This window comes from Corapipo altera, unplaced genomic scaffold (assembly GCF_003945725.1).
Source record: "Corapipo altera isolate COAL_440 unplaced genomic scaffold, ASM394572v1 332, whole genome shotgun sequence".
In the NCBI taxonomy this organism is placed as follows: domain Eukaryota; kingdom Metazoa; phylum Chordata; class Aves; order Passeriformes; family Pipridae; genus Corapipo; species Corapipo altera.
This window is the reverse complement of record NW_020885051.1, coordinates 416,663-430,607: the sequence shown is the minus strand read 5'-3', so window position 1 is coordinate 430,607 and position 13,945 is coordinate 416,663. Positions and strand designations below refer to the sequence as shown.

Below are 13,945 nucleotides of genomic sequence, written 5' to 3'. Positions count from 1 at the left end.
ATATCCCACCGGGAAGGAAAAAAAGCTCTCCCTTTTGTGTTTTTATTTTTTTTTTTGTTTGCTTTGTATTTTCTTGCTTTTTCAGTGTAAACTGTACATCCCAGATGAAGAGAAGACGGCTGCAGCAGGGGCAGGTGGAGGAAGAGGAGGGTTCAACATCCAGACAAAATAACCCCAAAAAGAAAAGAAAAACAAAAAAAAAAAAAAAAAGAAAAAAAACCCACCAAAACCAAAAAAACAATGAAACAACCAATAAAATAAAAAATGCCTGTGTGAAATGCTCCTTGACCCACAAATGTCAGCAGAGTCCCCGCGGAACGTCCACGCAGCTCAATGTGTGTCAAGACATCCAGAACGTCACAGCGTCTCCAACTGTGCAAAGTCCGAGTCACTAATTTAGTGCAAAGGCAGTTCAGGTTCTTTTTTCATTTTTTTTCCTTTTTTTTTTTTTAAAAAAAAAAACGTTTTTTTTTTCTTTTTTTTTTTTTTTTTTTGTGTTTTTTTTCGTGGGTTTTTTTGTATCTTTTCCCCAAAAAGGAGGCACGGGAACCCAAGCCCAGTCCACCTGCTGAGTGCATCAGTTGTCCATAAGCCAAAGCAACATGTAAACATACGGTTTGATCGAGGCCGGTCGGGCAGGAGGCTGGTTTCTGGCAGCATTTTTCTTCTTTCATAACCTTCTCTCTCCTTCTTTTGATTTAGTTTTGATTTGAAAATTAATTTTTTTTTTTTTTTGGGGGGTGTTTTTTTTTTTTTTTGGTTTTTTTTTTTTTTTTATTTTGTAGGGCCTTGGATAAAAATTAAAAAAATAAAAATAAAAATAAAAAATTAAAATAATAAAAAGTCAGTAACTGGTAAACAGCTCATACCGACGCGATGACAATCATGAGGTGAGGAGAGATGTTGGAGATGCTGGCGAGGAGGTCCGGGGCGAGGCGGGACAGGTGACTTTCCGAAAATTCGCAGGGTGGGAAGATCTGCAGAACGTAGGCAGGCTGAGGGGAGGGGAAAAAAACCACAGATTAGAGCCAATCCTAAAGCCAGGCCTACAATGTTTAAAACCGGGACATTCAGGTGATTTTTTTTTGGTGTTTAAAGGCTCCTCAATTTTGTATAAAACAGAAGACACAAGTGTGGTTTCCCAGGTGGGGAGTTTTCCACATGTAAGATGTGAGAGCTTGTTGGTTTTATTGGGAAAGGGAGAAAAATTCCAAATAATTAGTTATTTCAGTGGTTGCTCTGAGCGCTGACAGCTCATTCTGGGTTCTTTACACCCAGAATTAAATTACACACACAGGTTAAATCTGATTCGGGGCAGCAACACACTGGGAATAAACACTCCACAGCAACAAACCCAAATGTGTTTCCCAAGAAAACAGCAGGTGTCCTGGAAAAATCAGGATATGGGAAAGAAATAAGGACTCTACTTCAGAGTTGAAGAGGTAGAAAATGGGTTTGGTTGGTTTTCATCCCAAGATGTTGGGCTGGGACAAACCAATAGTTTTCATCCCAAGATGTTGGGCTGGGACAAACCAGTGGTTTTCATCCCAAGGTGCTGGGCTGGGAACCAACCAAACATACATCTGGGGGGTTTTTTGTGGCTTCGGGGTTGGTATTCAGTGATTTTATCAGTTCCATCGATGTGTTTCACTGGGGATGTAAATGGGGGGGGTTCACTGCTACCAACCCCAAGCAGAACCCCAAGCGAAGCCGGGGGGGAGGGAAGGAAGGACGGATGGACGGATGGACAGATGTCCTGCTGTGGACTGGTCGGTTAATCTCTGGTGTTCCAGGGGTTTCTGTGCTAGTACCTGGTTGGAGCCGGGGTTGGGGACGTTGATGATCCCTGCAGCCTGTTTGGCCTGCAGGTAACTGATGAAGGCAGCCTTGAGTGACTCGGTCTGACTGACCACGTCCTCCTGGTCGCGGCCGCAGGGCAGGGCCAGCAGCAGGCAGTAATCGCTCTCCACCTGCCGGGGAGGACACGGGCTGGGTTAGATGGTGGATGGACACGTGTCTTCCTGCCATACACCCCCTATCTGGGGGGAAAATCCTGCCTTTAAAGTCTCTGATGTTACAATTGTTCCCCAGAGAAGCTGTGGCTGCCCCATCCCTGGAAGTGTCCAAGGCCAGGTTGGACAGGGCTTGGAGCAATCTGGGACAGAGGGAGGTGTCCCTGCCCACAGCAGGGGTGGAATGGGATGAGCTTTAAGGTCTCTCCAAGCCAAACCATTCCGGGGTTCCGTGATTTCAACACACGAGGAGATGGTGAAAAGGACCGAAAACACATTTCCATGGCCACCTGAACTCCACGTTCCACCTTTCTCAGACACACTGGAGCCAGCAGGAATTTGTCCCAGGGCTGAGGGATGAGTGACTTCAAAGGTTTCCCAACTCCACCATTCCTTTTTCCATAAATGCAGAGTAAGAGCTATTGCTCACCACTTGCAATCCACGTTACACATGCTCTGGGATGAAGGAATCCCAGTACTATTACCAGAATCCCAAAACAGAATCACAGCATATTCTGAGCTGGAAGGGACCCCCAGGGATCATGGATCCAACTCCTGGCCCAGCACAGGCACCCCAACAATCCCCCCCTGTCCCTCAGAGCGTTGTCCAAACCCTCCTGGAGCTCTGGCAGTCTTGGGGCCGTGACACTGCCCTGGGGAGTCTGGTCAGTGCCAACCACCCCCTGTGTGGAGAAAACAACGTGACAGCAGCTGAACTTTGTGGTTTTCAGTCCTGCAGCTTGTGAGACCCGCCCAGTTCTCAGCTCTTCCCAAGCACACATGCCTGCCCCATCCCTGCCCTCACCATCATCCTCCGTGCGACCCCCTCGAGCTGGGAGGCCTCGAGCCGCATGCGCTGCGCGATCCGCAGCGGGGGCCCCCCCTCGGGCGCCGGCAGGGACCGGTGAGCCAGGACGTTGTTCCCGGACACAAAGTGGAGCTGGACAGCGGCTGTGTCGTTCTTGAGGGCCAAGAGGCCCTGCCAGACAATGGGGTATTTCTGGGAAGAGAGGGAGAAGGAGTATTACACACAAAGGATGGAGAGGAGGATCCAAAATCCCGTCTGAGCTGCTCAGCTGCCTCTGATACTTCCATCAGAGCTTTATGTAACATCTGATTGTTCCTCTACACGTCAGCCTTGGTTTAAATCCTGCTAAACCAGGAATTCAGTCCCTTTCCTTCCAGCTGGCCAAGTTGCCTGGGTGGATCCCGTCATCACAATCCCTCAGTCTCCCACTCAGCATGAGGCTGTTGCCAAATGCTCTTTTCTCTTTTACAAATGGAAAAATTGAGAAGTAACAGAAGAAAAGTAGTTTGAGGTTATATGGGAGATATTTGGTGCTGGACACAACTCTTGGTTCCTCATCAGTGCCTGTTCCTGTCTCCCTCCTCTTCCTCATTTTCTAGGCTTGGAAGAATGTTTTTCCTTTTTCAGTGAAATTAAATACACCATCACTCTTCCCTGCCCATGAGGAAAACCTTTCCAGGAAACAGCTGACTGTAAAACTGACTGGGAACAGTGATACGGGTAAAAATCAGCGAGGACAGAACAGCCCAAAAACCAGACAGATGAAGCATTTGATGCAAGACAGGTCAGGTTTGGTGCCGTGGGTGAGACAGAACCTCGTGATTCCTCCCTGGACGAGCCACACAAGGCTGCTCGGCCGGGAGGAGGCGACGGACGGACACTCACTGTGAGGAGCTGGACCATGTCCACAGGTCTCTGTGACACGGGGTGAGGCGACGGCTCCTGTTTGAGCCCGGCCTGGGGCTCTGGGCGGCTCAGAGACGGCCCCGACGTCGTGGGGATAAACATGGATTGCTTGGGAACCGCCTGGGGCTGGTGCGGCGACGGAAGCTCCTGTTTCATGGAGACGGCGACAGGTGAGGGGTAGGAGGTCTGGCCTGTGTCCCCCTGGGCCCTCTGGAGGTGGACGTGAGGGTCCATCTGTGCCGCGTGTCTGTTCACGGCAGGGTGGTGACTCTGCTCCGGCCCCGCTGCCGGAGGGCCCTTGGGATCCTGCGGGATCTGAGGAGTCTTGCTGCGGACTGGCTGGTTGGGGTGCGAGTGCTCGCCCTCCGGCAGACCCTGGGAAGCAGGAGGGGGGAAAAAGGGAAGCTTTTAGGCTGTGGGTGTATCAGATTTCATTAATTTAACAATAAGGCTGCCAGGACATCATCACATTCTAGGTGGAGATGTGTCTCCACACCATAGCCCTGCTGTGGTGGTACCTGGGCCTGTCCCCCACTTCCAAGTCCACCTGAGCTGAAATCCCACCCTCTGAATTCTGCTCCAAGCCCATCCTTAGCCTCATCATCCACCTGAGGATACCTGACCTATGCAGCACCTTGGTGCTGACAATTCTCATGACAGCTCTACGTCCAGAAACTCACAGGCAGCTTCCCACCTCCTGCTTTGAGACCCAGAGTAGTTAAGAAAGTAGGATGTCTCAGCTTCCTCTGATGCTGAGCAGCGTTTGAACCCCATTTCCCAAAAAACCCAGTTCCTCTTGTACTGTGAACTTAAGCAGGGCCTGAAGACTAACCATGGAGAGTTAAGTTCAGCTCTTATGACCACACAGAGCTGTGTCACAGCCACAGTTAGCTCAGAATGCTCCAGATTCCAAGGAGAATCGAGCTCCAGACTCCAGGGAGAGGTTTTATTTCTCACCTGAGAGGGGGTCATGCTGCGGGAGGGCAGCCCGATGGGTGAGGCGCCGGGGAACTGCGGGTGCCCGAGCTGTGCTGCCGTGTGGTAATTCCTCATGTCGCCGTACACGGAGCGGTAGTCATGGAAGGAGCTGCCGGCGGGATGCATGATCTGCACCCCATGTGGGACCACCACCGGCTGCGTCAGGGGCAGCCCGGGCAGTTGGCTGCTCGAGGGCACGCTCAGGAGCCGGGGCTCGCTGTGAGGAGAGTGGGCCACCTTGCCTTCGGAGGATTTGGGAGTCTCTTTCCCGGGCTGCGGGGTCTTACTGACGGGGGGAGTTTTCCCGGCCCCTTCGGGCGTCCGGGACTGCCGCGTTTCCGAGTGGTGCTCGCCCACAGCAGCCATGTGCGGGTGCATGATCATCCTGACGTCCCGGGGCACGTTGTACTGGTCCAGCCGGATGCTGGTGGGGTGCATGCGGTAATCCGGTTGCATCACCAGCACATCCGACTGCACCGGTGCCGGGCCCCGGCACACGGCCGAGTGGTGGAAGTGCAGCTCCTCCTCGGGGGGGTGCTGGGAGGACAGCGGGGGCATGACGATGTCCCGGATGGGGGCTGGCTGGGGCGTGCTGGATCGCTGAGGTTTGATCTCCATCTGGGGCTGCAGAGCAGCACGGGGCGAGTGGAGCGCTTCCGGGCGGATTCCGTACGGGATGCCGGAGAGAGGAGGGGTGTTCATCCTCACCTCACCTTGGGACAGATGGCCCAGGGACACAGTCTGTGTTACGCTGTGAGGGGGCATGATAACAGATTGCTCGGGATGCATGCTGGAGATGTACTGAGGAACGGGAATTCCCGGCGCCAGCATCACTGGGGTACTGCTGGATAGAGCCGGAGACGAGGTACTGCCAGGATGACAGGCCCGGGGGAACGGCGACGGCGAGTGCCCACTGGTGCGTGGCGAGTGTGGCTCCTGCTTGGCGACCCCCAGGTGGGAGATGGTCCGGTCGGTCGGGGTGCTGGGTCCCGAGCTGACGTGGTTTGCTTCTGAATGCATCTTCCCAGAGAGAGAAGAGTGGTGAGGACTCACTCCGGGACTCAAGTTGGAGGGTTGCAGAGTCTTGGTCTCCACTTTCAGAGTAGCTGGGTCAGACAGTTTTTTGTTCACGACCATCTGGTTATGGACCAGTACAGGTGGAGTGTTGACTGTCTGCGTCAGGACCTTGCCGGGCTGCGACGCCGGAGTCTGGACAGTGAGGTGGGAAGAGTCCGATTTGTCCAGCGCGGCACGCTCCTGCTTCACGGAGGAGATGACGGGTGATGTGTTGTAGGGCTGCGTTCCAAGTACCAGTGAAGAATGGGTGGAAACAGTCCCGTAGCCCGCTGAAGTCTGGGAGCCTTTTGGCGCTGGCTGAGATGGTGTGATGGGCTCCTGTTTAATCTGAGACTTGGACACAGACTGCTGGAACTCGATGTCCACGGCGCTGGCTGGGGGAATCTGGCTGATCTTGGCACTGATTCGCTGCGGGCCTTCTGTCTTTTGCCCCGAGTAACTCAGGAGCACCACGCCTTCCGAGGTGTTCACCCGCAGCCCTGGGCTGGACCCAGTCTCCACAGGCCTCTCCTCGATAATAGACATCGATCCTGGATGGAACCTGCTGTTATCATTTGTGCTCGACCTCTGCTTGAACTTTGGTGAGGGAGCGTTGACAAGGCAGGTCTGGGTTTGGGGAGCTTGTTTCACCAAGGTAATCCTGGGAGCCTCCTCCAGATCCACACTGTGGGGCATCCTGCTGATGACAGAAGTGGCTTTGGGAGCAATCACGGTGCTGATCTTCTCCTTCTCGCTGAACACTGGCGCTTCGGCCACCGGTGGGTCCAAGGCATTGGTGATGGGAACTGCCGGCTTTTCCTCCGACACCGCCTTGATGGCCTCCACGGCGGGGTGGAGAGGTGCCTCCTCCAGACACGGCGCGCTCACCGGCTCGGCATGCGTTGTTGTCACATGCGTGGAGGTTATGCTTGTCGCCGAGACGTATTTGGGCTCCATGAGTATCTTCCTCAAAGTGCTGGAGTTTGTGTCAATATCCGACGCCTTTGTGTCTGGTGGGAGAGCGGGCGGGGGCGTGGAACGGGCACGGGGTTCCTCATGCCTGACCATCCACTCTGGCACCTTGGCAGCGCCGGAGTGAAGTGGGACGATGGCGGAGGGCACGGGGGTGGGCAGCTTGGCCACTGCCGCAGGGACAGCGGGAAGGGCTGCATTCGGGGCGCTCGGCGGCGTGATTGGAGCGTTCTCCAGGGGCGACCGGATCTTGAACCCACTCTGACTCCCCTCATCTAGGGGAACCGGCGGGTTGCCCAGGTCCAGAGGAGCCGGAGCGGGTGCTTTCGGAGAGGTGCCACTCTCAGCAACAGCCTCATGGGCAGCCACGACGTCAGCGGCCACAGCCTTGGTGGGGTCAGAAGTGCTTGGCTCCACAGATGCTGAGGGTTTAATTTGTTTCTCCTCCTTTGAGACTTCCTCAGGTTTTGCCTTTACCTCATTGGCAGGGGGTGACCTGCTCTGCACTCTCTCCGGCTCAAAGGCATTGACCTCGGGGGTGTCACCCTTCCTGCTTGTGCTCTTCTTGCGTCTCTGCCGTGAGGTTTTCTGACGGCCCTTTTCCTTCCGAGCAACTTCAGCCTCCTGCAAGGTCTCGGCCTCCTGAGCGGAGTTGGAAGATTCGCTGAAGCTGACTTCGGACTCCTTGCTCTCCGTCTCCAATGGGACAGAGCCGGGCACTGGCTGTACTGCAGACTCGACGGCCGCCTCAGTTTCCAGGATATTGTTCACTGCCTGATCCGTCTCAGGCTCCATCTCCTCCCGAGGTGACGGTAACACCAAGGGCTCTGTGGGGATTTCAGCTTCTGATTCAGCGGGATACGTCGGGGGTGCAGGGAAGCTTTCAGTCTCCCCAGAAATGTCATTGATGATGGAGCCGATGGCCGCTGCCAGCTCCGTTTCACTCGCCTGGTGCGCGGGTTTATCTGCCTCCTCCTCCTGACGGACTTCAGGTACATCTGCTGTCGGCTCTTTGTAAGCAGCAATCGTTGGAGGAGTTTCGGTGAGTTTTGCAATATTCTCCACCGCCTGCTCAAGCTCAATCTGCTTTGCCAACTGGGCGGCTTCGGGGGACTGCTTGGGCTCCCGTGTCACCTCCTTCTCCATTTCTGGGAATGAATCTTCTACCTCGTTCTTAGTGAAGTGGGGTGGCAAGATGTCCTCTTTTGGGGGGCTCTTCATCTTGGGCGGCGACACTGCCACCGGCTCTGCCTCCTCCTCGGTGGGTCGCAAGGCACCCTTGACTTCGTCCACGTTCAGGCGTATTTCCACGTTTTTGAGACACACAGATGCTTTATCGACAACAGTTTTGGTATTTTTGTACCTTCCCCTTTTGGATTTCGTAACCTTTTCTGGCACTGGCTTCTTCTCAATGATCTCAACTGTGGGGATTTCGAGCTGGTTTTTCTCCACATCCAGTTCCTTCCGATCCCGTTTCTGCTCGCTCGCTGCTGGCTCTTTCTCAGCAGCTTTAGCTTTATTGCTGTTGTCTCCCATGCTCAATTCCTGACTGTTTCTTTCAGCAGCAGCATCTTCAGACTCAGCTGTGGTATCAGCTTTCGGTTCGTTCTTCCCTTTCTTCCCCTGTTGGCTGGTAGCAGCTGATGAGTGACTGTGTGTGAGCTTCTGGGATCTAGGGGACCTCCAACCCTCTACAGGCTTAGGAGCTTCGACGGCATCTTTACTTTCAGCCTCCTCCACCTCTTGCTGTACCGGTTCAGTCTTTATTGGAGAGATGTCCTCCTCTGGCTTACGGCGGGTTTTCGGAGGTCTTCCCCTCCTCGGGGTCGTGGGAACAGTTGTTACTGTTTCCTGTGGTTCCTTTTCCCCTCTTTTCCTGGTGGATCTAGTGACCTCCATGGAGTCCTTCACTGGAGATGGGCCTTCATTGTCCCCTGTGGTAGCGTAGACTGACCTCACATTTCTGCGCCTGGTCCGGCCTATCGGTAGGCTTGGTTCCACGTTTTCCGGCTCTGCAGCAGAACTCGGGGATTTAGCAGCATTCCTCGAAACCTTCTCCGCCTCCACTTTCAATTCAGACAGTTTCTGGGCCTCTCCACGAGGAGAGCTTGACCTTTTCAGCTTTTCACGGTCAATTCTTTCGCTCTTCCTCGTGACGGGCTTTTCCGTGACACTGGCTGCAGCCGACTGCACGGGCGTCTTGGAGCGTTTACTCTTGTAGGATTTCTTATCTTTTACAACCACTGGAGGTTCCACTTCCATATCATTGTCAGAAACAGGTGGCAGGACCTCAGCAGCTGCCTCCACTTTTTGACTCACACCAGCATCAGCGTTGGCAGAAGGTGGAGGATTTTCCTCTTTAGGTTCAACAGCCTCATCCGACTTCTGAGCCAGCTTGGGCACAGGAGGAAGCAGCTGGGCAGCCTCAGGTTCTGGATCTACACTGATGTCTGCATCGGAAAATGAAGCCCCAGGAGTAGGAGGTTTGGTATCCAAGTATGAAGGATGCTCTGTTGTCACAGCATCTTCCTCCGGCGCCAGGGTTGTAGCAACAACTTCTTTGCTCGCTTCTACAACCGGCGGAGGTTCCGTTTGCTCAGGAGGTTCCATTTTGACAGGAGCAGCGAGTTCAGGAAAAGGTTTTTGTTCCTCTGTTGCAGCAGTAGGTTCAGAAGGTTTCTCTTCTTTGACAGAAGGTGGTTCCACCAGGACCTTTTCACTCACTACCTTCTCAGGAGCGATGGGAGCTGGTTCCTGTGGCACAGTGACCAATGAGGGACCGACCGAGGAAGTTTTATGTTCTGGTTCTTTACTATCAGGAACTGTTTCTGGTGTTTTCGGACAGTTTTCTTTATCTTCCTGTTTTTCCACTTCCTTTGGTTTCTGATCCTTCTCCTTTTCTTTCTGCTGCATTCGCGTCAGCTCAACAAACCTGCTGTGGAAGAGAACCACTGGCTCTTGCACCAAATCAGCTGCGCTGTTCGTCCCATCGGAGGAGGACTGTCTCCCATACAACCTTCCAGAGATGAAGTCCAGATCATCATCTTTCCTCTCTAAATGCTGCAGGCGTTTGGAGTCCTGTTCAAAGATTGAACTGTGCAAAAACCGAGATGCGAACAGTTCCTGCCGCTCTTGTTCTTCCTCTTTATGATCTTCTTTCTTATCATCCAGTTTTCCACCTTCGGAATCTGTTCTGATTTTTTTCTTTTTCATGTACCAAGATGGAATAGGTCTCGGGGCTGAGTCAACCTTCTCTTTGTCTTTATTGTTTCTAAAACTAGCAAACCTTGAATCCCAGTCTAGAAAGGACCAGTTTTCCTCTCTGGATGAAGAGAGGGATTTAGCTCTTTCGAGCAAGGCCTTTGTGTCTGGTGTGATTGTCTTGTCCAATGCAAAAGAGTAAAATTTGTTTCTTTCTAAGGAACTGGACAGTCTTTCCTCTCTTTCACGTAACTTCTCCTCTCTGTCTCTTAATAAAAAAGACAACCTGGAACTCTCTAACAAGGACGAGGCTTTCGGGGAATGGGGTTTGTTTTCTCCATCGTCATCCGAATCTGAAGGCACCTCCCCAGGCTCCAGGTCCCGGACAGACCGTTTCCGGATGCTGTCTCTTTTGACGATGCTGCTTGGAAAGCTGATGTCAACTCTCCCAGGCTCCTGCTTCACCTGGGTTTCCCACCTGCTCGAGTCTTCCTCAGAACTCAGTACGGAGAGTTTTATTTTAGCCATTTCTGCCATCTGCTCCCTTCTGCTGGAATCGTAAGGATTGAATTTCAGCGAGTCCTCCCTCACAGTCATGTTTGAGTATGAAAGACTCTTTTCTTCTATTTTAGGTGACTCTTTGGTTTCCTTTAATGGCATTAGCCTTGGAGAATCGAGTGTGTCATCATCCTCATGGAACGGGAAGTGTCTGATGCTCGGGGAACAGGACATCCTTTCTGAGTCCTCACTCACCTGACGAGAACTTCTGTAGTTCCTTTCTCTTTTAGTGCTAATTTCAAAGTCAAACTGGTCAGTCTTTTTCTTTTTACTCGGTGGAGAGTCATCGGTGACGTCTTGTGGAGGTTTTCCTACCTCGTGGACCAGGCTCCGCCTTTCATATTCATCCACATCTTTCTTTGGGCTGCCGAACTTCTCCGACTTCGCGATCTCCATTTCCAGCTGTTGTTTCAACCTGCGGCTTTGCTCCATTTGTTTCCGGTAGCTCTGCGTGTGGTCAATGTCGATGCCGATTTTCTCCTCCGTGTCAGCTGACTGAGGTTTCTCTTGGCCAAGTTTATGGTCTGGTGTTTCTTCAGGAAGACCAGAGTAATTCTTCCTTGTGTCCTCTCTCTCAGTTCCCTGTTCATCCAGCAACTGGACCTGTTTATGTTGGGGTTTCATCGGGTTCAGTTTTTTAGACGGGAGTTCCTGAACTTCCATGGATTCATCAGGTGCCTCCATCAGCCTCGTCTGCATATCCAGAGTGGGACGCATGCCAATCCCACCGACACTAAGAGTGTCCTGAATTTCTTTGGGACTAGTAACAGGAATAAGTCTTTCCAGTTTGAGCTTTTTAGATTCCCTTTTAAGCATCTCCTTCCTCGGTGGTTTCCTCTCCAACTCTCCATCCCTTAACATCGGTGCTTCTCTGGACGATGCCGTCGCATCAAGCTGCTTTTTCAAGACCATGCGTGCATCCTCCTCATCCTGGCTGCTCCGTTTGACATCCAGCTTTTGCCTGTCAGGCTTTGGATTTGCATCGGCAAAACGCCTTTTACGAGCCTCCAGCTTGTCTAAATCAACTGTGTTGGCCCCCTCAGAAGTTTGCTCTGTCTTCAAGTGCTTTTTGGGTTTCATTTTTCCCTCCTTATCCACCACTTCGATGTGACTGGCAAGGGCTTTCTCCTTCTGTAACTTGGTTCTGACGGGTTCCAGTTTAGACTGCTCAGACTTGGCTTGCTCAGCCTGGGATGTCTGGGTTTTCTGTTCAAGCAGTGGGGATTTCAGAGTGTCATTATCAAGCTTTGCTCTCAGTTTCTCCAGCGTGGGTTGATCGATAACCTTCCCTTCCTTTTCCTTCACGCGGGTCAGCACAACGCAGGGCATCAGTTCCAGGCGGTTTTTCGCTGTCCCTTCTTTGTCACCCCTCTCTTTGCTTTGTTTACTGTTGCCCTTCAGTTTTTCTGGGCTAGGCTCTCTCTCATTCTCCTGATCTGTTTCCGAGGACTGGGAGCTGGGTGAATGGATTTTTGCTTTTCGTTTTTGCTTATCCATTTTCTCCTTTTCAATTTTTTCCGGCTTTTCCTTCCTCACCAAGCGCTTCTCCTTGTCCACCCTCTCCTGCTCAAACACGCGCTCCTTCTCCGCCTTCTCGTTTTTTGCGTACCGTTCCACGCGGGCCTTGTCAAGCTTGTCATAGCGTGGAGGGGACAGGGAGCTGCAGCTGCCACTGCGATCCGATGACCTGCTGTAAATCCTCCTCTCTGAGTCGCTCTGCAGCCGCTCTGACTGCGAGGGGGATGCTCCAGGGCTCTGCGGGCGCCGCGAGTGCGTCGGGCTCTGGCTCCGTTCAATTGGTCTCCGCTCATGGTCTCTGTCCCGATCGGATTCGAACCGTTCCCTCTCCCTCTCTCTCTCCCGTTGCCTGTAACTGTACTCCCGGATGTCCTGCTCGTAGGGATCACCCCGGTAATCCCTGTACTCGCGCGGGTCGTCGTAGTATCGTGGGTCGTAGTAGTCTGTTTGGTAGGGATCCCACTCGGCGTAGAATTCCCTGCCCCGGGCTGGGTATTCTCGCCGAGGATCTTCGGGATATGTCCCTGGGGTCCGAACAGTCTCGTAGTAAGTACGATCAGGGGCGTATTCATAGGATCCTCTTCGTTCGTCTCTGCTAAACATAAAAATAAACAGATTCTAGTTCTCCTCCTCAGCCAACATGCTGTGTTACCACCATCCTTCCTAGGTGAGAGAATGGTTTGGGTTGGAAGGAATCTTAAAGATCATGGAATCATTAAGGTTGGAAAAGAGCTTTAAGATCACCAAGTCCAACTGCCGACCCACCAGCCCTACCACCATGTTCACCATCAAACCATGTCCTCAAGTGTCACAGCCACATGTAAGGGAATTTCAGGATCTTTTTTCCTAGGTGCATCAAGGCAGCTGCACACAGAGATTTAACAATGAATTGGTTTCCTCCTTTTCTATTTTTTCCGGTTCTCCCTTCCTCACCAACCACTTCTCCTTGTCTATCCTCTCCTGTACAGTGGACTAAACACTTTCTTAACTTATCAAACATCAAATGCAGTTAATTGGTCATATCATAACAGTTCTCTCAAGTATTGTTTCACCACCCTCACTCCTTCATTTTTGTCAAATTCAAACCTTGCATGAAATGAAGGTAAAACTGACCCATGCCTGGGCTGGGCAGGGTGAAGACACCCCATCTTCAGAACCCGAGATCTACCTCTGAAAACATGAAGCAAATCAAAATTCAAGGGTGGAATCTCTCTGTTATTAAGCAGTAAAGTGGCAGTAAGATTTCTTTAAAAACCCTAAGCCCTGTAAGTGATCCCTTAATTCCAAAATTAGCTCTTGTGCCGCATGTGACTTGCTGGCATTGCCTATTTACAGTAAACCCAAGTCAACAAATATCAGGTTGTTTATGAGATCAGGTGAATTCATTCAGCAAAGTAAGTCAAGAAATTAATGTCGTTATCTCCATACCTCCAAAGGGCAAAAATAAGTAATTTATAACACTAAACATGGCAGGGAGGTGGCACAAAGCTGGAGCTCCAAACCCCCACCATTACGGAGTGTTTTGCACCTGGGGGGGTGTCAGGCTCTGCTCCCAGGTAATGAGTGACAGGACAAGAGGAAATGGGCTCCACCTGTGCCAGGAGAGGGTCAGGTTGGACATCAGGAGGAATTTCTTCATAGAAAGGGGGACTGAACATTGGCAGGGGCTGCCCAGGGAGGTGGTGGAGTCCCTCCCCCTGGAGGTGTCCAAGGAATGACTGGATGTGGCGCTCAGTGCTCTGGGCTGGGGACAAGGTGGGGATGGGGCACAGCTTGGACTCGATGATCTTGAAGGTCTTTTCCAACCTTAATTATGCTGTAATTCTGTGATTCCACATATTTGGCTTCACAGTTTATGTTTTATGTTAAAAGCTGACAGCTTCGACCTTTTAAGAAACGTACAAAATAGAAAAAGAAACAAAACATGGAGGAAAAA

General features: G+C 51.9%; 1 protein-coding gene across 1 annotated transcript in view; it reads right to left on the bottom strand.

Moving 5' to 3' along the window:
* The window catches only part of SPEN (spen family transcriptional repressor), a 66,742-nt gene continuing 52,797 nt past the window's right edge, over positions 1-13,945 (bottom strand). The window contains 6 exon segments of the mRNA XM_027668798.1: positions 1-875; positions 878-995; positions 1,812-1,970; positions 2,818-3,012; positions 3,706-4,101; positions 4,684-12,601. Coding sequence (XP_027524599.1) covers positions 829-875; positions 878-995; positions 1,812-1,970; positions 2,818-3,012; positions 3,706-4,101; positions 4,684-12,601 — 8,833 coding nt within the window. The 3' untranslated portion in view covers positions 1-828.